The sequence below is a fragment of the Anser brachyrhynchus genome (genome assembly GCF_964034855.1).
Source record: "Anser brachyrhynchus genome assembly, chromosome: 25".
In the NCBI taxonomy this organism is placed as follows: Eukaryota; Metazoa; Chordata; class Aves; order Anseriformes; family Anatidae; genus Anser; species Anser brachyrhynchus.
In genome coordinates, this window is record NC_137718.1 from 4,688,016 (window position 1) to 4,714,428 (window position 26,413).

At 46.1% G+C, this 26,413-nt stretch overlaps 1 protein-coding gene across 2 annotated transcripts in view; it reads left to right on the plus strand.

Annotated features, from left to right (window-relative positions):
• The window catches only part of B3GAT1 (beta-1,3-glucuronyltransferase 1), an 89,095-nt gene that overhangs the window by 19,000 nt on the left and 43,682 nt on the right, over window positions 1-26,413 (plus strand). For both annotated transcript variants that reach the window (XM_080568084.1, XM_080568089.1), the window contains one exon: window positions 12,138-12,217. In XM_080568084.1, coding sequence (XP_080424210.1) covers window positions 12,138-12,217 — 80 coding nt within the window. The remainder of the gene's footprint in view (window positions 1-12,137; window positions 12,218-26,413) is intronic.

Consider the following 26,413-nt stretch of genomic DNA (forward strand, 5'->3'; position numbering starts at 1 on the left):
TCACATTTTTCTCTACTGCTTGCAATTCAGCTTGAATTGTTATAACGAAGTCTAGAAGCTGACCATAATAAAATAAAAAACATATTAAATTCAAAGTTAAAGGTGCACTCTCATTTAAGGTTTCTGGAATAGCTCAGCTTATGCAGTGCTGGTGTTAAATTCTGTGGCCTATGCCTTTATTAAAAACTATTTTGTGAGAATTTTTTATTGCATAAAAACGAAAATGAACCCTGCTTCTTAATGACTTTCTGGTGATAAGAGTTCAGATCAAGGAGAAATGAGAATTTGCCACTGGATCTGCAGCAACAAACAAATTATAATATTAACAAGTGCCCTTTTTTGGTTTTGTTCATTTTCCTTCGACAAGCTGTGGGTTTTACCCATCTGCCAACACTACACGGTTTCTCGGTGGATTGCTCAGTGGGCAACTGGCTGGTCAGCTCTCAGATCATCTTGTACCAGCCGGAGACGACGGTGCACCAGAGCTCTCCAAAGCTGCCTAAGCAATATACACGAGGTAGGCACACAGGGAAGATTTGATGCATCCCAGCGGTGCCAGATTCTCTCTGCGTGCACAGATCAGCTCCACTAGCCATGTGCAGTCAACAAGCCTTCATCTCGCTCCCTGTTTGGATTCAAAGCGGACTTTGCAAAAAAGCTGGTGGGGTGGTTGCTACTGCTTGCTCCTCTAACCAAGCACATACTCCTTATGCAGCAGGAGAGGAGATTGTGGATCGCCACGACAGTTCGTTTGCCCTGGCACCTGAGGGGCCCTTTAGGAAGAGGGACATCAGAAGCAGGCTTTTGGCCCAGGAAATTGGCACTCCGTGATATATGGCCTGCGTTCATAGGGGGATCATCTCTGCCTCAGGGAAGGGATATCTTTGAAGGAAACGACCACAGATTAAAATTGTTTTAGGCTTGGTCTGCAAAAAGAGCTAGGGATCACTGGTCTTCATGCAACTGGTCTTTGGGAGCCGGTGGAATTCTGAGTGGCTTGCCAAGGACTCACAGTAACTGTTGCACTGGAAGTGGGAGCCCCGTGTCCTTGACAGCTGCTCCAACTCCTTTAAACATCTGGAGAAGAGGATACTTCCAGATATCCACGTGAGCTTTCCTAACAGAAGATTCACGGTCATGTTCAACTGATTGTTTGCATCCAGAGCGGGCTGGGACATCCTTCAAATGCTGCCTAGATAAGCAGTAAATTAAAAAGCAGTTAAGAATGGAAAGACGGAGGTAAATGATGCAAGGTGTGAAAAACGGTGGCCTAGGTCTGTTTAGACTTGATATTCTGCCTGTCACACTTGATCTGATTGTAAGCTGTAAAAGCAGTGTGCTTGTGCTCAGGGGCCTCAAGGTAGCAGCACTGTTGCATGTCTGAAGCAAGCGGACACCTGAGCACTAGCAGAAGTAGTACATTACAGAGAACATCTCTCCTGCCTCATATCATTCATCACAGGACCAGTTCTGTCCTCCCTTTTAACACTGCTTCTCTTGCTGTGCATCCACAGGAATTCTCCTGGCTTGGCACTTCAAACTCTAGCCAAGTCACTAATATTATTAATTGGTGTCTTTATTATGAGTGATTTGCAGTCTTTTATCACAGTTGTGCTTAGGTGTCACTCCCAAATTCCTGGTTTTGTTCTGCTCACCCAGTAAATAGCAGTGCCTTTCCAAAAAACAGATGCCCCAGGTAATTCAGATAAAGCAGGTCATCACTGCAGCATTTTGTGCCTTTCTTGCAGTCTAGTTGGTGTAACAGATTTCTCATGTCAAGTCCTGGCACCACTGAAATCAGCAGGAACTTTGCCACAGGCATCATCTGGACAAGGATTTCATCTCTAATGTACTGAGTGATCCAGGGCAGTTAATGACACTTGGGTTCTGTCTTCATTCAGAGGATCTGAATTTATGCGCGTATTTGTTTGTTTATTTGGGGTTTTGCTAATGAACAGGTGGCCTCTGATTCCTGACTCCTCTTTGTAATGAAGCCATTTGCAAATATGCAGCAGAATTGTTTACTAAACACAGTTTACCAAGCTTTTCAAATAAAAACTACTTAAGATGTCCAACAGCTCTGGCTGGAGATACGCCTCATACGATCTGTTGTTCAGTAACGGATTCTAATTCCAAACACGACACTACTTATTCCACTGTGTGGAGTCTAATTAACTGTCAGAAATGCATTGTTGAAGGGATGATGGATTATACCAAGGAAAACATTAATGAAGCTCATTCCAGGCAGCCCGCGTGAAGACCGCAGTTGATGTCAGCGGCTGCATGGAGAGTCTGTTCCTTTCGGCTTCCGAAGCCTCCAGCAAGGAGAACCTCAACTGCTTGTGAAGCCCACCCAATTAGGAGCCCATTAGATGCACCCTTTTCTTTAGCTGTCACGATCGAGGTGATTGTTGTCTTTGCAGGTAGCTGGGTTTGCCACAGAAGCAGACTGAAAAGTCAGCAGTGACTAATGTGGCAGTCACAGTATGGCTTTGTTATCCCTGACCTGAAATTGCTGCCCAGTAGCAGAGTGTAACGTGGCCACGGTGAAAGAAGAAACTATGAAACTTGGCAGTGCATGCTTCCCAGCAGGGCAGGACCTGCCTTCTTTTGCAGAATTGGGGACATTGAAATATCTGAGCTCTGAGGGTAAGAAACAGCATTCATCTTTGCACTGTGTGTAACCTTCCACATCAGGCGAACAGCTTCCCACGCGGTGACATCCAGCTCTGAAATGTGATTCTGCTCTGAGGCTGTAGTGGAGCCCAGTCTTCCCAGTAGTGAGAGCTGCAGTTTCCGAGCCAGCCTGCAGTGCCTGCTCCTCCCAGCAGGGAACTGCTGGAAACAGGGCAGAGAGTGTCCATTCAGCCCTCACCACGATTGTCTCCTGCTGTGGAGGCCGTGCCATCTGCTGAAGAGAGAAGAGCGTCTCTCCCCAGCCACCTCCAGCCTTCAGGTGGCAGCTCGAATGCAACAGCAGTAACTGTGACAGCCGTAATTAGGTGGGAATGGATGCCCGTGTGAACCCAGTGGGCAGGGGTGAACATAAGATGCTAGCAGAATTCTTTGCACCTTATCCTGAGCAGATGGCTCCAGATTAGTCCTTTTCTTTTTTTCTTTTTTTTAAATTTTTTTTCTGTTTTGGTAACTTTTCAAATAATGAAGCCACAACCTGGCTAAAGTAGCCGCATCTGGATCACATAAGCCTAACGTTCCTCAGGGTGAAGCGCAGGTTATCTTAGCACGGGCGGAGGAAAGACCACGGTCACTGGCGCACAAATTGTATGGCTGGAAATGGATTCTGTTAAGTGGCTTAATTTCCACCCGTGTTAAATCTGGGAATAGAAATGGCCCTTTCTAGCTGAAGATCCTTGACCAGAGACCTAAATGAGTGGATATTCCACCACTGCTGCCTTTTTTTACCGTAAGAAGTTCTCTCCCCAGCCATCAAACTGCAACAGGCTGGAAGAACAAGAATGAGTCTTCCTCTAAATTTAGCTGAACATCGCGTCAGCCTGACCTCGGAGTTGGCCCTGGGCTTGTAGGAGATCAGGACAGAGACTAGGCTGTGGGCTGTGCAGCTGCCACTCAAGGGCTTGTCCGAGGACTTAATTTAGTGTAGGGGGATGCCCTGGGGATTGAGGCTAAGACCTGACCCTTCCAGTTCCTACCCCCAGTGGGAAGAAAGGCAGTGGGCACCAGAATGGGAAGGGGGCTTAAGGGTGATGTGGTAAAGTCAAAACAAAACTAGTGAGGTGAAGTAAAGCACAGAGGGGGTTGCGGTATCAGAAATTATATCCTATTAGGCTACAGGATAATCCCAAAAGAGGTGGCAGAGAACAGCAAACAGTTTAAACCAACTTGCGTATGCTGGCTGATGAATACTGAAAGATAAAAGGCAGCAGATAAATTAATTAAAAATCCATGGTTCAGACGTGCCTTGCAATGCCTCTGACTGTCCCTGGAATTCATGAGGAGAGAAAGCAGTACAAAGCAAATGGAGTAGCACAAGGGCAAAGCTCTTAGCATTTTTTTGGCATCTGATATGTCAGTTAATTTAAGCCACAGACACTGCAACACAAAAAACATTCCAGCAAACAAAAGTCTTATCTGAACAAGTCATTTTTCACCCTTTTTATGACTGCATTTATCAGACAATCTCTGAAATAAAGTTCACCTCACTTATATCTCATCACGAAGACTCAGCGTCTGCCGAAATGAAAGCAATTAATTGAGGTCTTTTACAGAGAGCCGCATTACTTTCTCTCATGCATCATTGAGTTAATTATTTAATGACATATAAATCCTAATGGTTCAAAAGGTCTGGGGCTGTGCTGGAACCGCACGGCAAAGCTGTCTTTCATCTCTCCTCACAGAAGAGCAACTTCCTTGTGAAGAAGGAGCTATCTGTTTGAACTAGTGTTGTGGCAGCCATCAAAAGGTGCGATACGAAATGTTTATTCACAGACAGATCCCAGATATTAAACGAAACGAAACATATGTGGTTGCCTGTTTGTTTGTTATTCCCCTGGTAGACCCTAAAGACATTTTCCTATCACTCTCTCTTATTGGATTAGCTGTCGAGTAGTATACGTCTGTTTGATGTAGTGTGGTAGCTTCATGAGATAATATTTGTCATTAAGGAAATAATCACAAATTAATTAAATTGTAAAAGGACTGAGCATTTTGTTAATAATAACGCTTTGGATTTATTTGGTACCTTTTATGTAAGGATCTTGGAGAGCTCTGTAGAAGTGAATTAGTTGATGATGAAGTTGCATTTTCTGTCACGTAAGTGCAATCTTGGCATTATTGGGCCAGCAGCTTCTTGTCTGTCCTTCAGCCGGGGTTTCTGGACCCATCCCTGGCTGGTACTGGGTATGCAGGAGCTCTCTGAGCCTCTCATGGGCACGGCCACGCTTTGTTCTGATCTCAGCTTGTTCGTGCTGACCCTTAGCTTGCAGAATCTTTCTAGGGACACTTTCTGAGCCATTGTCCTGGGCTCTTCCGCTGACCAGAAATGTCTTCTTCTAGAGAAAGGCTAAACCACAGCGAGGATGTGGTTTCTGTAATATCCCTGCCTACTGCAGTGATGCCAGACTGCAGTGGAAGCGGACTGGAGAGATGTGTCTCACATCCTGCTGACAGAAGGGGTGGAAGGGCACACATGGCCACCATGGGGTTCCCTCAGGTACTTGTCTTTCAGTTGACACTGGCTTCTTCTTACTTGTAGCCATTTTGTGAATGGGTTTGAACGCCTGTGCTTCACAAAAAAGAGATGGCTGTTCCTTAAAGCCTTGCTCTGAAGCCTACAAACAATCATTCTTCATTGTGGACCAACCTTTGTAATGTGTAAATTACCTCGTGTCCATTACAATCAGCTAAAAATCTAGCACAGATCTATCTACTGTGGCTGGGGAAATACAAGCGCATTTGCAAGCATCCCTTGTCTGCAACTGAGACAATGGGCTGAGCACAGCTGCCTGCAGACAACTCGGCCACCAGGGAACAGCTGCAGCCCCGGCGATGCTTTTCTGAGATGACATCTGTGAAGGTACCGAGGCAGGGCATGCGGACAGCTTTATGTGAGGAGAATTCCCTCTCGGTGGAAACTGTGCCTAAAAGCCCAGGCACCTATAGGAGCTACTCTGGACCTTTAGCAATGAGTTAAATGTGTTCTGCAGATCTCTTTAGACCACGTAATTCTGTTTTATGTGGTCTTGGTAGCTCATCTGTCTTGGAGCTGTGGAAGCCCTTTAATACAGAGGTTGCATGCAATGAAATACGTGCAACCTTTCTAAGACGAGATGGGAAAACAGCCAAAGTTTCAACATGAAAAGCCCCCAGCATTTCAAGTGCCCACCAGAGCAGTTTTATTTCTAGTGCCAAGAACGCGTGCTAACACGGGGGAGAAATGGAGCTTGGAAGAGGCTGGCCCTGATTCTGTTCCAGCTTTCACCAGCCCCTTGCTGGTGTAAACACGCTGCTCTGGGCAGGGTCAGTCCAGCCGCACCGCTGTAGTGTGTCAGGGAACCCAGCCCGCTCTCCTGAGTGCAGGGACTCCTCAGTTCACCAACGTTTTTGCATTTCCTCTTATTAAAGAGCTGTGCCAGGCTCAGGGGAGCTCTGAAAAGCCTTCTGTTTAGGGACACTGCTGCATTCACGTCAACTGGCATTTCTGTTCCCTTTGCTAGCTGTGCTGCAGGGGCCCTCCGCATGAAAACAGGAGCCGTGTTCCTTTGGAGTTCATCATTTTTACAACAGCTGCTGCCTTCTGCCTTCCCCACCCACCTGAAACGAGGGCTTGCTGCAGCAGGCGACATCACGAAGTACTGGAGAAGGGTCTGAGTTGTCTGAAGTGTCTTGTGCAAGTCAAAACTGGGAAGAAGCAGTGAGAATTCAGGAAGGAATGCAAAATTTTTCTAGATCAGTGGTACCTGCTTGAAAACAACAGAACAGACAGGTACACCTGCACAATTTAATGGAAAAAATATCCTTCATGACTTGTGAAATACAAAGATGCCACCTGTGAATCAAGAAATCCTTAACTGACCATCTCTGGAGGCTGTGAGATTGTGCTGGGGAGAGGTATGCTTGCCCTCTGGTTACACTTTTTCCTTCGTATTTGGTTTTACCCACTCTGAGAGACAGGATCTTTGGCAAGGTAGTGATTTTTAATAAAAATGCTTTTCCAAGGACTCCTGCTAATAAAGAGATCAAAGAAAAAGCTTAGCTGATACAAAAGCAGTTGAAGACATACATGTCAAACTGAATAGGAACAGAAACCAGCAAGGAGAGTGAAGACTACTCTGAAATTATTCTTATGCTTGATATAACAAGAACTGTGCAGTTTTAGTAATTATTCCTAATGCAGTTTTAAGGAAATACTCTTTTTTACCTACTTGCTTTCTGATTCCTTGTTTCAGCTGCAGCTAACGGGTTCTCTTTGGTTTCCTTTCCTCGGGGAAGTGAATGTAATTGAAAGAAAGAGGAGAATGAATTAAATAGATCCACTTTGAAGGTGAATTGTAGCTTTTCAAGTTTACCAAACTCAGATAAGCTGCCCGTGAGATAAAGCTTTTGCTTCTGCAGAAGAATAGCTACTGGACAGCCAGGCCAGAGGAACCACTTCCAATACAATTCAGCCACACTTTCTAAATGAAGTGTCTTAAAGAATCCAGATAGATTCTGTCAGGTAGTTACTGGGTGTTAATTACATACTAGCTGATTACAGGAAACATATTTATGGGGATATGAGACCTGCTGATGTCTCTGAGATAGTTTTATAAAATATCCTGTTTGGAAAGAATTTTTGCATTGATTTTTCCATACTCTTTTTTTCATTTAGTTTATCAGTATTACCTTGAAAAGAAAGATGGTTCTTTCTTAAAAGTTTTCATGCCATAACTTCTGAATTCCCTGCTTCTTACTGGATGAGTAGGAAACCACAGGTGGTAAGTCATAAACTCAAGCTAGAAATGTTTAGACAGTGGAAATGTAGGAATTTCAATTCAGAAGGAGGTATGAATGTTTTTTCTCTCCTTTGATTTGTGTGGGCTAGACACACATTTTGCTGTGAGCACAACCATATTTTTATTGTGAGTGTCACCAAGCTAATAGTTAAAAGCTGACGAAGAGGATTAGAGATCCAGTGACTCAAAACATTCGCAAAACCTCTTTGTGGCTTCCCTGCAGGAAGAGCATTCACATAAATGCAACAAGTGTGTGTGGAACTCAGGCAATTTATCTTAAGAACATAGCTCCTGTGATTGTCACTGTGATGTTTCACTGTCAATAAGCAGCCGAGATAACTAGCTCTTCTTTTGAAGCTTCTGCATAATTTCTGCCTGTCTGTGGGTGCAGGGGGAGCCTGTGCATGACTCTGATCTTACAGAGGGCTCCTGGCTTCATGTTGTGCTGAATTAGTGACATTGCTCATGCTGGACCAGTACGTGAGATCCTTGTGTAATTCAGTCCTAAGGAATCTGTCTAAATAATACCGTGTAATATACACAACAAAGGACCTCCAGATTTGACTTATACGTAGGAAATCTGACACAGCACCAACATTTTGCTTGAAACTGTTAAAAAGGAGATTAGGAACATGCTCGGAAAGAACAGAAATGGTAAATGAATATGACTGAAGCTCAAACAGATCGATTACAACTCGTCTAGCCTAGCATTTGCCTAAGAAAGGTAGGTGAGCAACTTCACTTTACAAAAAGCATCAAAGGTCATCAGAGACGTGGCTTAATGCTCTGTCGCAGGGAGCGCGGCCTCTTCCATACGTACGGCTTCCTCCAACGTCACGTTGCGCTGCAGATGGCCTGGTGCTGGGTCCAGATGAGCAATGCATCAGCTGAATCACAGAGACAACTTGATATATCATCATTTGGCTTTTATTTAATACACAATAACATTCCCTCTAAGCCTAAATTAATTGCACAGTAGTACATATGAGTCACTTAATTGTAATTGTTATTACCTTAATTTCTACAATTACAGTGGATAAACAACTGTACTTCATTTTCCAAATGATGTGGCTTACATTTATAGCATGTTTTCTCTCTACCTTGTACATTTCTCAGAGCAAAACGTACATTTATATAACATCCTCCCTAGCAGGGGATTCTGAACCTTCCTCCCATGTTGTTTTAAGATCTTGACCTTCAGCTGTGGCCACGTCCTGGGTGGGACCCGGTGACTGAATAACACCAACCTGCCCGAGTGTGCCACAGCTCCAGCCAGTAGCTGAGGAACCGCTGTCAATAGCTTACACCGTCTTCTCTTTTTTAGTGGCTATACCCCACAGAGTCATATATAAATCAGATTTATAGCTTTTCCAGACATTGCCCTCCTTTTTATCTTGAAGACCTGCTGGTCCTGGGTTCGGTGCTCATAGATGACCGAGCCAGGAACCGCGTTTCCTTGTGTCTGAACGAGACAAGGCTTTTCCAGCAGCAGAACTCTGCCGATGCATCCCAGCTGCTGCACACATGCGGATCTATAAGAGGAGAGCTCACTAATAACTTTAATTCTTGTGCTCTCCCTTCAAGCTACAATCCCTTTAATTACAGGCCTGTAACATTTTTCAGCAGTTCTCACTTCCCAGCAAATAGTTTGGCTAATAGTAGCTGTATTGATGGACCCATCTACCAGGGCAGAGAAAGAACCAAAGCTCATAGATTTAGAATGAATGGAGTGTTTACCTGTACATCATTTTAATGGATGGTGAAATTCATTCTCATGATAGTCCCATAAATGTCACTTTCTGTCTGCCACAGCAAAATACTTGTGTAACAAATGGCATGCTGCATTAATACCCAACAAGAGGACATTCAAAGCAGCTTGACTTGCATTACACATGCTAATAAAGGCTCAGCCTGGGATTTTTATTCATTCCACTGGCTCAGGGAGCAGCAGAAACACATGGGTGGAGGTACAGCAACAAGGAAGATGGATGATGTGAAGACAAATAAACCAGTCTGGCTTCCCAGAAATGATATTTCTTTGTTGAGCTTGGGTTTATTCCAGACGCTCTGGTAGAAACAATTATTTTTTTACCTGTAGCTCCAAGAAAACTCAAAGGGTGATCAGTGTCTTATAATTTGTCAGAGTAAATAGTCACAGCTCTGAAATCCCAGTGTCCAGACAGGCAGCGAAATCAAAGCCCTCAGATTGATGCAGGCGCACAGGAAAGAGGAAACGTAACCCTTTGTTCCTTTACATCCCGATTTGCCGTAGTCTTTTAGGACTGCAGCACTGTCTTTGTGCATGTCTGCAAAGCACTTCGGACACTGTGAGCAGTATGCAAACGGTAAACATCAAACCACGCTCAGCCTCCCTTTTGTTTTACAGGGCGTCTGTGTACTCTCTACCCAGGAAGACCTTCCCTCAGGTTCCTTTAGTGAATTTCTCTAAATTCTGGAGTTGTACAGATAGATACAAAAGCAGCAGTGCTGCCCGTTGGCCTCTCCTAGGCTCAGGGGCTGGTGTGCAGTGTAGCAAACGGCATCACTGTTGCTCAGCAGGGAAACAGCCACACTGACGGTGCCAGTACTCAGCTCTGTTTCTGTCCTACTGTGCTGTTGTTTTTTTAAATGCTGTTTGTCAGCCTTACAAATCTATACCGATGGCCTGAGAGAGGCCTGTGGAACTTCAGAAGGATGAAACTGAAGGAATTCTTTAGAATTAAAAAGGGTTCTTCGGAAGTAACTCTAAAAACAAGGTAGTTCTATAGAGATTAGGTCCTTTCTGTACCTGTAAATCACCCTCTCGGCTTTAATAGAGAACAATGTCTCTTATAAGGGATTGTAAAAGTAGGTTCAAAATGTAGAGGAAAGATAGTCTTTGTCTCTCTGTTAGGTTTTCCATAAGCAGCTGTCTTCTTGGTATTTTTGATGCACTTATTACTGAGTGATGGAAAGGGTTGGATGCTTCAGGAGCTGGAGACGGTCCCACCACCACTTTGCCTTTGAGGCTTTTCCTAAGGAAAGAAATTCGGTGACAGCTTTCTCCAATCAGCACTTTATTGCTCAGGAAAGGTTTTCATTAACGATGCCTACATGAAGAGAGCACTCGCTCTTTGTGCCACCCGGCCTTTCCCTGGCAAGGTAAGTGATAAACTGGGGATGGATTAGAAATCCCTGACGGTGGATGGCCAAACTAATCAAAAAGCAATGCTTCCCTGTTCCCGAGTAACAGGATTAGAGCCCGGGAGAAGTTTAACGGGACTGCAGTTACTGAGCTGAATCATTTAATTCATGGAAAGCTTTTTATTTTTACTCTTATGTTTTCCTGTTATGCGTTTTTATTCTGTATGCACCTTTGGTTTCTTCTTCCCTCACGTTGGCTTGCTTTCAACCTCGCTGCGCCTAAGCTTTGAAAGGCCAGGCCTCCTGCCATCAAAAAATGCCGCGGCTGCTTCCAAGACCTGCTCGGTGCTGCCAGGCAATCTAAATGGTTAACTGGGCCTGGATGGACTATTTGCTAATTAGAGTTTTCTGTCTTAGAGACATGTTCCTTCATTTGCATCTTCTACTATAAACATCCCCTGGATGCCAGTGCTTAAAGCTGCAAACCCTTTCACACGAGAAATACAGAATATTTTCCCCTGGGTGCCAGTTCCCATGACCAATGCCGTTTCCCTCAGCTTTGGCTGCAGCTCAGATGGCCTCGAAGCATCCAAAAGGGCCGTGTGGCTCCGTGTTTGGATGCAGTCGTATCTCAGGTCTCCACCAGAAAGCCAAGAGCATCAGTTCATCTCCCGAGCACTGTCAGTGGATCAGGACAAATGGCAGTTGACAGGCCCTCGGCGGCGATGCGATCTGAAGGGTTCATCTGCTGCTGCTATTTTCTCTTGCTGAGCTGTTGTGCGAATATGTTTAAGGCAAATACCCCTGCTCCACTCTGATGGCCTCTCTGGCTGTTTATGTGAGGAGAGTGGTAATTCCGTAGTGATATTGCAAGGAAGCTGCTTCTCTGTGTTTAAGAGCTTTGAATTGTGAAGAGAAAGGGGAAATATAATCTTCTTACGTTATCATTAAAGGCATCAACTAATCCTGCTGCAAAAGGTGTGATTTGCTGATCGGAAGGAAAAAAAAAAATCTGCTGCATGGAAATACATATCACCAGCTAATGAATACTTCTCCCCTCGTTCCTCGAATGCTTATCTGCATCTGATAAATGCCATATCCCTGCCTGGTTAATACAGAATCCCCACGGAGCAAATGTTATGTCCCTTTCTCTACCCATTTTCCTTTCTTTTTCACTGCTGTGTAAAAACAACAAACTAATGATGCTGGGATGTAAATGCGCTGCAGGTGGAGCAAGAGGTGGCGTAGTCAGGTGGGCTTCTCGTCTGGCTGTCACAGATACACTCTCATTTTACTGCTGACTTGCTCTGCTGCCTTAGGCAAATCACTTCACCTCTTTATGCCTCATGTTGTGCCCATGGGGAAAAGAAATAAATATTAGAATATCCAGCTTTGCCCTGCTCCCTTTATAAATTGAAAAGAAGGAAAGGTCTGGAAAGAAGCATCCATGCATTTAGTTGTGTGACCATGGTTCTATCTATCTGCCCTCATGTCCCTGGCAGGATGAGGGAAGGGCTGACTGTTGATTCCTTGTTTTTGCAGAGACCCTCCCCAGGGGGTGAGCCACGAGGCTGGACAGCAGTTGTGCAAACTCCCCGGAGAGGAGGAGGGATGTGAGCAAGGTTAGTGAACTTTTGAGCAAGGGGACAGATAAATGTTGGGAAAAGGTGTCAGCTTGCTGACAGTGCTTTTTTTTACAGTGGTATGTTTTGCTATAACTACAGGTGCAAATTGGCTAGATTTACTATGCTACAGCGTGTTTATGACAGTTCCTTCTACAGACATGCAGCAAATTGGCTCTGCTAATAACGTATTGCTTCCCTTTGCTTCTGGAAAGGATCGTTGTGCAGACAGCAACCACCCTTTGGGCCGTGAGCACACGGTTCTGCAGTGGCTTCAGAAAAAGTATTTAATGGTTTGGATGAACTAAGATGTTCCTAAAACCTGTGTTTTGCCAAAGCTGAACAGGAGTCCAGCATGGCGGGGTTTTAATTTAAAAGTAGCCTGATTTATTTTTGCTTTGATTAATGTTTTCATGCTCCTTTGGACTCTGCCAACAAGGAAAGCCATTCTGGCAGCCTTGCTGGCTCTATGAAGTGTCTCGTGAGTGACACTGCTCTGTTCTCACTGGCTTCACAGCCCAATTTGCAGGCTGTGTTTGTGGAGGCTGCATCTTTACAGCTCACACCACAGACCTGCAGGCTTTCATTTTTATTGTTCTTTTAGGTTTTGTCACAAAGGTATTAAATGCGCCAAAACTCTTAGAAACTTAACTTCCTTAAGGGGTTCCCACCTTTCATCCTGCACAGTAGCTGTGCCATATAAGCTAAGCATTCCCCCAACACCTTCCCAGCACAAAGCCTGAAGGAAGAAAGAATGTGGGACAGCATGTGATCTAGAAGGGAAATGCACAGGAAAAATCTGAGCTAGAAGGTTAGGGGAGGGCTAAAATGGCGTTAACAGAAAGGGAGTTTGGTGCAGGTTGTGCAGAAATGTGAGTCGAAGCCAAGAATGCCTGTAGAGGTGTGTGGGTTGGGGACAATAACAGGGGATTTAGTTCCAGAGGAAGAAGGTTTCAGAAGAAAAAAGTACATACAACCAAGTTGAATGCAAAGGGGCTATTGCTTAGAAGTCTGGAGGAGTTGAAACACCAAATATGTGAATGAGAAATATTAGATTAAGCAGCCTAAGGCTCATAGGGAACAGCAGCTCCGTGACAATAGCTAGAATTGTCTTGGACACGTGGGTTGACCATCAGCAAGTGCAAAGATACAACCAGCTTCTGATATTGCTGTCAGCAGACGAGGTTTGCAGCCAGCTGGCAGCAGAGGGTAAGTCTCTTATTTTAACATTTATTTTGTGCCAGTGTTTTGCAGTGCATCTGAGTGATTGCAGCACTATTTGAAAATGAATAAAATTATATTTGGATTTCCCATTTCTTTTTTTTTTTTCTTTTTTCTTAATGACTTGCTTTTAGTTAATGAAACGTCCTGCTTCTTAGGAAAGAAAAGAATAGGCCGTGATTTCCAGCCAAATGTGTATGTGTTTGCCAGTGCCTGTCAGCATAATACCCCATTAAAGTTTGTGCATGGATCTGGGCACAGGAAGCTGACTGCAGGATCAGGACCTGAAACTTTTCACTTGTCTAGCCTTTCTGTGTGTGATCTGGAATTTGAATTTCGGGGCTACTCGTTGGGCTGTTACAAAGCCCTGTGAAAGTAGTGGTGTGATTACCTTCAGTAACCTGGGTGGGCATGCCAGCAATTGATCTGGGAACACTCAGAGAGGAGATCAAACTCTATAGCTTGCACACCGCACGTCCATCTTCTGTAGTTTGGGCACAGATGGCTTGGATAATCCTGACTGAAAAGAGGCTAACAGTTGTAATTTAGAAGGAAGGCATCTTTCGTTACCTCTGAATAACAGCTGTGTCTTGGAAACATTTTAAAGATCCCTTTAAATATAAGCTGCAACATATTTCTAGAGAGTCTGAACTGCTATTATATTAAAAATGTGGCAGTGGTGTTTTATGAAGGGGAAACAGCTTAATGCAAAAGTAGTGCTATTTTAAAATGAGTTCCTTTTATTAAATGGATGAGGTGGTTTTATTAAAAAAGACCTTTTGGGAGGAAAAACTGTGCCTGTATTTCTGTCCTGGAGTGTAAGGCAAATGCATGTTTCTCCCCACCTCCTTTTTTTAGAGAAGCAGGGGCTGGGCTCCGATCATTTGGGTTTTCTATGGAAGGGGTCCAGCTTCTGTCTGCACACACGGAACACACTGCATCTTAATGTGAAGGGTTTGGCAGTAGCTCTTCACAAAGGTCATGCATTTCTTTGGCCCAAATGTACACTGACCTCTGCAGAAAATTGTGCTTAAGCAAACGCTATTAAGGGTACCGGTAAACTCTTCCCATTCTCCTTCTGCTGTGCTCCTCTCTGGGGGCTGCTCCCCATCACCATTTGTAGGATCGTGGCGGGTCTGGTGGCAAAGGACCTGGTGGATGCCAGCTCTGATACTTAACCAGTGATGAAGCCACCGCCGCAGTCGTCCTGCAAGAGCCATTAGGTTGGGTCCTTTGAATCCAGACACGGAAATTTGCTGTTCTTGCTGTGGCACAGAAGGAGAAAACTGACAGCAGGTGGCTGGTGCAGTTAGGCAGGTGGCCGGGGCTCCCCCTCTTCTGTGCAGGCTCCTCCGTCCTGCCAAAGGTGGTGTGCCTCTGCCCGAGGAGAGGCAAGCAGCACCTCTGCTTGGCCTTAAGCAGGCGTGCCGGCTTCGTACATCGCCATGAGAGATGGAAACATAAACACTCTGTAATTTGGTTAAGTGGGAAGAGGAGGCAAACTCATCATAATAGTTCAAAATAAGAAACCCAAAACCAACAACCACCCCGAAAACAACAAATAACAGCTGCTTTTTGCAGGAGCAGCAACAGCCAATTTTCCTTCTCATAAAAGAGAGCAATGATGTGTGTCTCTCCCAGCCTGCTGCAGCTGCAGCCGTCTCTCCGAGCACAGCTCTAACCAAGTTTCCGGAACAATGTGATAGATTGTATCTGCATAATCAGAAGGATGCAGGATCCTAACCGAGCTGAACTACTAACAGGCAATAAAGCCAGGGCACTAACATGCTCATCCCATAAAGCACCTAATCAGTTACCTTTATACTTCTACAAGTGCGCTGCTTATGGATATATTTTTGGTTGAATATAAGGCATTTGTGCACTCTTTTGAGTGGTGGGGATGAAACCGTTTGAACAAATGCTAGGGAAAGGCATACCGCTTCCCTCCTGGCTCCTGTTGCCTGAAATCATTCCACTGTTCCCAGCCACACCTCTGCCATTTGAGCCCAGCATGCTGAACTGTGTGAATCATAGTACCTGCTTCTCATCTGCATCACCTGTGTAGTTTGCTCTCTCCTTAAAATCTCTCATTCCTGGAATCCCATTGTTTTCTCAGAATCTCGGTGTACTTCTTTCCCTCCCTCACCCCTCATCCCCCGTGGTGAGCGTCACGTTTTCATGGCTGTGGGCACAGCGAAAGATCTTGGGAATGCACGCTCCAAAGAGGAAAAAAGATAAAATGCTAGGAAAAATTAATTAGATGCCTTTTGTTACATGGAGTTGTGAGTGTAGAAATAACCATGTAGCTGTCGTACAGAGCCGTGACGCAGATCCCTGCTTACTCAGAATGATCGGGGAAACTGACGGTGGGTGGCACAGGACCAAAGACAGATTTAACCTTTGTTTGCGGAGGCAAAACTCCCTTTTTACTTAAAGTACTGTCTTGACTCATCTGAGAGTGGGACAGTGATTTGGTCTGTTGTATTTGGGATGGCATTTTGGGTTGTTTGTATGTTGTAGGCACACGTGGTCGGAGAGGTAACGCTCTCCCACAGGTACGAGTGACCTCGGGTGTTACTTCCATGGTTCTGTTATTCACCCCAGGAAATTTGTGTTACCGAGCAGAGACAGAAACAACCGTGCTGTTGTGTCCTCATCCAGCTGTAGCGACTCAGTCTCCATCTCGCCCCGAGGAGTTTCTCAGATCTCCAGAAGAGGTTTCCAGGAGCCAGGGCTGCTGTCAGTGCGTGCAAGGGGCCTGGGATGAGCACAGCAGCATCTGCCAGGGCAGTGTTAATGCACGTCCCCTAACCACCATCCATGGATCTACAACGTGTAATCGGCTGGAAGCGAACCCTCCAGAAAACCCACATCTGGCAATTCCCCGGCAAGGAGCGCGGGAGGGAAAGGACACGCGGGCACCCAGGGAAATAGCTGTGCAATGAACATGCCCTCTCCTGACCTAAACAGCTGCGAGTTGTTGCTGCACTCGTATCTCTGGTACTTCTCCTCATCGCAGTGTCCTACTGTTTCATCAGACATCTAAGTCATGAAGAATCTTATTTTCCCTCCACGAATCCTCAGTTTCTAGAACTGCACAAGTGTATGAATATCTCAGCTTTCCGCTCAAATTAAGAATATAGAGTCATGTAGCTCAACTGGTTGCAGATGGAGTGTGCTTCAGGTTAAGTTTCTATAATTGCTGAAGTTGAAAGGCAAAGAAAAAGAACTCCCAGCGTTTGTTTTGTCTTTAATCATGCCTTTACAAAGTCAGTTTTGTGACTCCCTGGGGTTTAGCAGGATATTTTTGCATATCTAAGAGAGGCGATGTTGCCTTCCTCCTCCCCTCTCCATTATTTGTCTATTTCTTTGTGTCAGGTCCAGCTTAAGTTGTGAGCATTCTCTGGGCTGTGGTGATAATTATATTTATTCCCCGGAGATGATTTTCATTGGATTTGCAAACAAGACAGGGCCTATGAGATCCTGCTGTCTTTGGCCCTCTGATCGCTTTTGAACCATTTGCGAATTTCAAACAAATTTCTCTAGAGTGTGTCAGTCTCAAGGAGAATTCAGGGAGGGTTATTTGTATTACCCAAAGGGACTGGCAGAATCCTGTATTTCTATGGGCTTTGTAATCGTAGGTGGCCAGAGAAAATACTCTGATAGTCCCACTACGGGGGGCTGCACTGTAAAGTCACCCTTATTAGATACCAGAATCTGGGTGAGACACATTGCAAACGTCCCAAGAACAGGAAAAGCTTCTCTGGGAGCTTGCATCTTGCTGAGCAACAGAGCCTAGACCAAGATCCATGTCCACAGGAAATTCAGAGTGCTCTACTTCCATTGCTCACAGAATGACCAGAGTTTTAATAGGCTTAGATATTTAGCTTGTATCTGTGTAGAGTGTTCCTTTCCCTGTTTAGGCAGCATCCCTAACATCTATCACATTATTTGCCTCCCCTGCCCTGAGAAAGGAGCATCTGGGGGCTGGAAGTGCTATAAATTTTGCTGTGTGTCAGCTAGAGGAGGCGATGTCAGAGAAACACACCTTGCGTCTGGCGTTTTGGAAAGTGCTGAACGCTCTGATCCCTTCTCTTTCTGGAGACGGAGATGCTCCGTAGGTGCATGATTCAGGTTAACTTAATGATGTAGCTTCTTTTACATCGAAATGAGCTGGTCCAGCACACCCTCCGGGAGCAGCACGGATGACCTCATGTCTGGAGGAGCACAGTGCGCCCTGTTCGTCTGCTTCCGGCAGGAACAAAGGCACATTCTGAGTGTTTGCAGATTTGATTTTCGGCGGTGCTCATCGTCATTCAAAAATAAAGAAGGAAATCAATACGTAAATTGCAGGGCTTTATATCTCCACTTTGCAAGGGACCAGGAGAATTCCTGCATGAGAAAAGGGTAGACTCTGAATATAAAACTATGAAGTTCAAATACTCGGTTCTTTTTAAATGTGCATCGAAACCAAGGAGATATCTCCTTGAAAACTTCTGGGACCTCAAATGGCTGGTGTCTCCTTCACCACGTTTCCGTAGGCTCTGAGGGTAGCCTAAAGCTCTCCTGCCGTACAAGTCGGGAAGGGATCAACACCCTTTGCTCCCAGCTTTGTGACACAAGGGCAGTCATCGCTCTTCTCTGTCAAAAGCTCTAATTCCTAATTTAGGAGGTAATTCTAGTGCAAATTAGTGCGCCTTGCAGATAGAATTAGAGTCTGTGTGATGATTTGGAAAATACAATCAATTTACTCCAATTGTTTGTACATGTCAGATCTCTCCAGTAATGAAGAATTTACTCCTCGTGCATGAACACAAACAGCGAGCTATTAACCAGGCGAGAGGAGAGAGCCTGTCAGAAACAAAAATCCCGAGATGCGATGTGCTGCATTCGAACAGCAGCGGGGATGTGCCCAGGTCTGTGCCACAAGCTGGAGCGCAGCGAATCTGCCATGGGCAGGGGCTGTGGGTTTGAGGCACCGTGGCTTTAGTGTGTGAGGAGGGGTGACTCCTCCTGGTCAGGGGATTGAAACCTCCTGTCCCGTCCCAGGTGATGTGGGAGGAGGGAAAAGGGAAAGCTCCCCATCTTGCTGCCGCAGCAGGGGAAGAGAATCTAATGCTGGGTTTGGGGTTGCAGTGCCTCGGACACGGGGGTAGTCTCCTACCCCTGGCAGTGAGCTCTGCCCTCGAACCGTGGCCTCGTTAGCCATCCCTGGGCTTCTCTGGGGTTTCTGTGTTGCTCCCCAAAGGCTCGCTCTGCCTCTGGAGCCTGCAAAGAGTACAATGGCGCAACACCATCTGAAGTCCTGTTTGGGACTTTGCTGATGTGAGTGTTACTGATAGTGAAGCTGTGGGTTCTTAGTCGCTGTAATCCATTCCTTAAGATTTCCCTGTGTGGAAGACAGACTGGATCTTCAGCTGGTTCAAAGACCTGGGGGTTATTTGTCAATATGGTGACTTACATCAGCAGAGAGTGGGTCCGGTGCTTCTGCCTCTCCTAGGGCTCTCACGGCCTCTTCCTTTGTTCCACATCCATGCAGGGCTCATTAAGGGTAAGTGGGGAGTGACTGTTGGTCTAATCACTAGTTTCTCATCTTTTCGTGGTCTGATCTAAACAGCTTTTTAGGAAGCAAACAATATGCATATTTCATGAAATTCATTTCAATGTCTGTTTAATTGTGAGCGCTCTCTGTGAGGCTGTGAGATACGTACTGCTCCTTGTGAATCATTTGAGTGAACAAACAAGGAAGCTGAGAAACTGATCATGAATTTCTTAACTCTGAGCCTTCTTTAGCCCCTTTTTGTTTGATACTTCCCCACGGTTTCTGTACCTGCAGAGTTAGGGGAGGAGTAGGTCATGTAAAACCTCGTTCAGATCATGTTTTCCTGAACTGCTTGCAGCCTGCAGTCTGGGCTGCTTGCCGTTGCTTCCAAAAGGGCAGTTTGACAGCTTGGTTCTTCTTTAAGTCAAATGATGGGGGGAAAAAAAAAAAAAAAAAAAAAAACAGATCTGAGGTGTCACTGTTTCCCAGAAGTCCCGGGCAGCTACGATGCAAATTTCATGCCATGCTGCTGGCTGTGGTATTTTTTCCTCAGTGGTGGTAACATGGCAGTGTGCAAAATGTGCTGAGTCTTCTTCAGAGACATGGCTGGGGAGCCTTGGCTGTGCCAGAGAAAGGCTGTTCCCAGAACCAGCTTCCCTTGACAAGAAAGCCCATTGCCCCAGCAAGTGCTGTGGGTGGATGACACTGAAAACCTCCTTGTTTCTCTACAGTTTTTCTCTCCTGGTATCTAGCCTGATGGAGAAAACGGAACTGTGTTGAGAAGTGGGTGTATTTCTGGCAAGGAGGATCTCACTGGAAAGCAAACACAGGGAGCGGTTGGTAGCACATCAACAGACTTGAATCCCTGTGATGTCTCCTGGAAAAGGTGCCTGCTTTAGTGGGGCCCCTGCTGGCTTCTGGGCCTGGAGGCCAGGATGCAGAGATCACCTCTGTGCTGGATCAAGGTAGGAGCTTCTTGTGGCTGTGAATTACTTAGGCATACAGATGTTTAAGCATATGTATCCTATCGTTGGGACCGACCTTAATGCTGTGGGAAATGTATGAGATGGTAAAACCTACATTATCTGGGATTTAGGATGTTTGCTTTGCAGAATGAGGGATTAGAGAATAGAAAGGCTGAAATGACCATCTGTCTGCAGAAAAAGGATCCTGTGAATTAAAATTTCCATGGTCATTTTCCCTAATCTCCTTGACTTTGTTCGATATCTTCTATCAGAGCTGATGTCCTTGTGCCCCAAACAGTAGCACAGTTCACTTCCTACACTCTGAAGTTTTCTTCTAGCCATGCCTTTCTATAAGGAGTAGCAAGGTATCTGTAGAAAGCATTTACTTATCTGTTGCACTTGGAGTTTTCTATTTTTTTAGCCCTGTACACAGGGTGCTTCCAGCAGTCTTAGTGCTTCCAGCACCTTCTCTCTCCAAAGAGTGACAGCTGTGAGTGTGCACCTGGTTTTTGTATTGCTTCTACAACTAGCATTGAAATGCAATTGCCTCTGGGGTGGAATGACTCATGCTGTTGAACCATACCACTGCACAATGGTTTAGGTCTGGAAGTAAGTAGTAATACTGTGTGCTTATATACTTGTGTTGTCGATTTTTACAATATGATTGTGAATCTAATGGTATTTGATGTTTCTCTGTAGAGCCTCTCTTCCTGGAAACATGGGAATCTTCAGCTTTTGTTTTTAAATAAGCTTCCAGGCCTTGTGGCTATAGAAAAGGATCTGAAAATGTGTTAGAAGTGTAGCCTACAGATTCACAGTCCAGCAAGCTGAAAGCCCCAAGCTTATTAATTTTAAATCTCATTATTTTAAGAGCAAATTATATTTCCCTTTAAAGTAGAAGAGTCATAATACCTGCAGAGCCGGCAGATCCTCGGTCTGTGCACTATAAAATGCAGAGGCCTCTGCTCGCCTAACATAACTGATACTGAGTTGCCTAGAGTCCAAAAGAAATGAAATTGTTTTCTTGTTTTAAGCCCTTCTTTGCTCTTGCTCATTGGTGAAGTAGTTCTGAGGATAAAGAGCCTGCCTGTGAATGCCAGATTCTGGATATCTTCAGCAAGACGAAGAGGTTGCGCTAATCAGTGCTGGCCAAATGGTCTGTAGTTGTGCAGGTATTAGCACCAAGAGGATCACACCAGTCTTCAGAGTGAAACACACAAAACAGATTGGGGTTCTCACCCCTATGCAGGGAATTCAGGGACACAGGAGTTTGAGATTTTTTTGCTTACTGTATGTTTTCATTTTTCTATTATTCCTTTCTTCCCTTCTTTCTTCCTTTTTTCCCCAATTTACGCACAAACCTGCACCACCACTTAGCATTTCCTTGTTTACAGCAAGGTGAGTCGTATTTACAGTGCTGGGGAATTTGTCAGGAGCTGCATTCTGCTCATCATCTGTTTCTTCCCCATTTCAGAAAGCAATTAGCAGGCGGAGCATGTGAATAACAAAATGTGCTGGAAGGGGCTGTTCACCCAACTGTGCCAAACGAAACGGCTGCCTGTCAGTTGCTGCAAGCGACTGACAGCTCTGACACCAGGGTACAGCCCAGGTCCTGGAAACAGAGATGCCCTGAACTGGAAGCCAGCAGACGAGAGAAGAAAGATCCACATGAAATAGCAAGTGGCCATTAGGGAGTTTGAGAGGGCTGTCTTGGGGCAAATAGTGGCAATTAGGAGCACGCAGCGTAGAGCTTGGTCCTTCTTTCCGTGTCTGCTGACGAGATGGGGAAGCAATAGGGGAAAAGACTTCTTTCATACTGACTTCTGCTTCTTCAGATACAGCCTGAGCTGAGGTAGTATGTGAGACTGTGGCATTTTAGCTAGGGGAGAGCTAAAAGATGCAGGACAATGCAGCAGTCTTTCATGGACATTTAAAACAGAAATCATCTACAAATGTCACTTAATATTTTACTTCAGATGCATGGGACGTTTCTCTGCCCTTGGAGTTATTGTACTGAGTTGGGATGCTGGGTTCAATCAGAGGAGTGTGAAGCAGAGGGATTTTAGTTGGCTCTAAGTGCAAATGTCTGTGCAAACTTACACATGGAGCTGCTGCTGACTTCTCCATTATTCATGTATTAGATGTCTCGCTCCAAGTATGGACTTGCTATCTCAGAAACCCAGCTTCTCCTCTTAGATGTTGCTTGGGGGAGAGATGAGATTACCCCTCCTGCTCTGGAGTTGGAGCATGGTAAGGGTGCTTTGGGGCTGCAGGTCAGAAATACGCCTGTGTTACTTGGCCGGAGTGGCACAAGTCTCTGAAGAGCAGGTATGGGCAATGCCTGGTATCCAGGAGCCTTGGCTTTTGTTACTAACCCATTCTGGGAACTTCAGCACATTGCACATCTACAGCTTACGCTCCTCACATCGCTTCATGGAGGTCGGTCTGGGCAAGGAAATGCAGGTTTTGCAAACCACTCGGTGTTTGGATGGGCCATGTTCTAGCACAGGAACTGACGTCTCCCCAGGGCGAGGTACCAGCCACGAGAGGAGGAGATGCGAGAAGCAGCACCCTCTCTCCCAGGCCTCTGGATGTTTCGAAATCTTTTCTTTCCCTCCTTGATTTTCTGTGGAGTCCTTCAAGTGAGTGGGTCGCCTAAAAGCAGCCCCACCTCATAAAGCTCTGCGTCCAGCCACCTCGCACTAAAACATACTCCGGCGTGCTCCCACCTGAGGCCGTGGTGTCAGGGTGGGCGAAGGTTTGGGCAGCGCCCCGGTCCCCTGTGGTTTGTGTGTGCAGCTCTATGGGTAGCTCCAGAGCCTGGCCGCAGGAAGGACAGGGACTGAAGAGCTGCCTTCCCAGGTGCTGCCGCGGGCAGATCCCCCTCCCGTTAATCCAAATGTGTTCCTGGCAGTTGTGTCCCCGCTGGGAGCGGCGTTGTGCATCACACAGATTAGAAGCGATCGTCTTTGCAGGCCCGTTTCCCGGTGGGGCACCGCAGTTGTTCCTTTCGTTGCAAGGGAAAAATGGTTTTCTTGTCCTGTCTGTTTCTCAGCTGCTGGTGGAGAATGCTGATGTGCATCAGAATTAATCAGGATTATTAATTTCCCTCAGCTGACGTGACACTAACATGACCCGTGGAACTCCTTCGGTCCTTGCAAGCCGGTTTCTTCCAGTTTGTGCACTGGATTTGGGAAATTCATTGCTTTATTGATCAGGATTTAGGGCATGGTCTAGCAGCCCGTTGTTTTAGAAAGCAAAGTCAACTTGGAAGGTGGGATAGTAAGTCCTGGGGGTACGAAGGATCCTCGAATTTGCCCTGTAGCAACCAGTTACCGTAAGTGGGCCCTTGTATCGAGATCCGTTTTTACCATCAATTTCTCTCAGCTGAACATTTTCCTTCGTTAGCCCATGACAAGAAACTGAGTTAATTACCACCAGAACAAAAACGCAGTGTCTTACCAGGCTGCTAATTACATCAAGTCCTGGCTGCTGTCACTTCTAAGGCAAACATGAAATCTCAAAGTCGGTATTTTAAGGGAGAGAGGCGTTAGGAGGAGGAAAGGACTCTATGTCTGAGGTTCCCTCCTCATTTAATGTTCTTGTGAAGTGGTGCTTTTGCTGTTGAAGCAGCTGGCAACATGGGAGTGACTTTAATCAGAGGATATGAAGCTTGGACACTGCCACAGTTTGTAGACTTTGCCAAAATCTTTCCCGTTCCCCTTCTGTTCCTTTAATGGAGTAGCAGTAGCAGTGGAAAGAAAGCGCTCTTCAGAGTATGTTGTTAAATAATGGCTGAAGAGTTATTCTTTGCCCACCGGGGCTTGGAAAATCTGCTGTTCTGTTATGTGATGGGGTTGGTGGTGGGATCAAAAAGTAAGGACAGCCAGTGTCCCGGGATGCTTCCAGTCTGCAAGAGGAACTGGTGAGCAAAAGAGCGTGGGGCATGCTTTGGAGTCAGAGACGGATCATGTAGAGGGTTTTATGAGTCTCCCTTCAAGGAGGAAAAAAACAAAACAAAACAAAACAAAAACTTGCAGCCCCAAGTTTTTGTTGTTCTTCGGGCGAGTTTGAAAATGCCCGCTGGGCAAGCAGAGGCCGGTGGCCCAGAGCAGAGCCCAGGCCCCGTTCCTGTCCCTGCCATCGCGTCTGTGTGAGAGAAGCACTGCAGCAGCTGCGCAGAGGGGCTTTGAGATTCAGGAACAAAGTGGTTATTTAGAAGGGAGATGTTTGTTGTTTTTGTAGTGGTGCATCCCTTTGAAACGATGGCACAGGATGCTGCGGGGCTGTGAATGCCACCCGCAGCCCGTGCACCCCCAGGCACTGCGGGCACAAACACCCCACGTGCTGGAGGCAGCCCGACTCGAAAAGCTTGGAGCTCTCCTTGTGCAGGTGGAGGGCACGTCTGCATGCCTGCAAGCACTCTAGGTTTCCATCAGCTGTTTTCTCCCTGGAAAGGTTTGGGCAGCCCCTCATCTGGAGTCCGGTCTGCTCCCGGGCGGAGCGAGAGTTCAGCTCGCTTTTGGCTGGCCTGCTTTAGGTTTGTCTCTTTCTAGATGGGAATGAGCTGGGAGACGAGGGAGGGAAGGGGAAAGGAGAGTGAATAATGAGGAGATGTTGGATTTCTGTTTGTGAAAAGGCTTTTTGATGGCAGTCATTTAAACAGCACTCAATAAAATACATTCCCTCAGAAAGGCCAGTTCAATTCTGTACCATACATGGATTTGCAGCATCCGAGACGGATGAGATCTCTCCTGTGCTTTCACAAGAAACAATTCATTTACAGGGTGAAGCTGTCAGACCTGTGTGAACGCTGCCAAACCTGGCAGGTCTGCAGAATAAGCTTTTGTTTGGTTTATCTTTCTTGCTTCGTCCTTCAGCCAAAGTGCCCTGCTCGAGCCACAAGCTTTGTTCAGAGAAGCATTCGAAGGTCACGGGATGAGCCCTGCTCTCGCCTGCCAGCTCCTCCTGACTGAGCTGCTCCGTGGGATGGAGCAGAAATGGCTACTGCAAAGGTGTTGCTGCTTGAACCTCTATGGAGAATCACAGCCTGATTTCTCTCTGTAGCTGGGAATTAGTCTGGGGAGTGACTCGCTCTGCTGTCCAAATAGCTAATGCTGCTTGCAGGATTATCCCGGCCACTGCAGCTTGGACTCTCCACTCACATTGTTCCAGTTGCTCAAGTGAGTGACACTCGGCCTTATTTAAAATCTGTAATTGTAGTTGCTTTTTCTGCTCTGCTTGCTGAGCTAACAAGGTGATTGAAGAGAGAGTCACGAGGATCCACTGAGAAAAGTCAGAGGTCTTGCGTGGCATTGCCAGGATGCCAGAGACAGAGCTCAACCTGGTCCAGTTTGTTGCATCATTTTTTACCGGGAGAGATCAAACACCGTGAGCTTTGCTTCTGCTGTCTGCAGGAGATTAATGTTTCTGTTCCACCAGAGCCTGTGGTTCAGAAGTAATGACCTGGTGAGAGACACACCAAAATAGTGCATGGAAAGGTCATGATAACGATTACTGGAGAGTAATAAAAGCAATTAAGTATGCACGGCAACTTATTCCTTTGAAAGGGTGCAGAAATCCCATTCGGAGAGGAGCAGAGGTAACACAGTCGAGAGATGATGAGCATATTTGATGCGGCGGGCGATGGATTCCCTGGCTTGGGCAGGGTGAGCTCTGCATTCCTGGGCTGGATCTGGTGGGCTGGGAGCGTTCCTAACACCCGAGGCTTTATCTGCCGCGCTGCAGGCTTGTTCCTTCGCCTCTGCCAAAGGGTTTGTAGCCTGCATCCTCTGCTACGCAAAGGCAACGTTTTGCTGCCAAGGGGATGGTGTAACTGAGATTTAAGGTCTGTGTGTGTGCAAAACCCTGCCGTGTTTGAAATGGAAGTAGAAACACAGTCATCCTCAATCTGTTTTTTTGTATGATTCACAAGGGGACTTGTGGGCCTTGAAAAGAAAATGCATATCCAATGCCAGTAGATAAAGTTGCAGCGCTTGCTGTTGCATTAACGGTATTTTAATTGCAGGATTGATGTCAAAGCATTGAGTGAATGTGTATTCATATCCCATCAGCTTTATCAATGGCAATATTGTTGCTGTTTAAATGGGTGAGGAAGCAGGCTCAGAGTTAAGTGACTTGCACAGGATCATTTGGAGACAGCGGCTGAGCTGGAAATAGGAGCCGGTGCCTTGGCTCGCAACCCTCTGCTAATCACAGCACCGGAGGTGAGATGAGAGCCTTCTCCGATCTCCTGCTGCTGGTGCCCGGGGCTGGGAGGCATCTCCTCCCCCTCGGAGCAGCAGGAGCAGAGACAGGACGGGATCGAGGGCCGTGGGGGCTGGCTGGGGCTGAAGAAACTCCTCGTGCAGCTCATGGAGGATGCTGTGGGCACGTCGGCTGGGTTGAAGGGACTGCAGTAACGCTCCCTGCCATTAACCCCAGCCGCTTCTGTGCACTTCTCTGCTT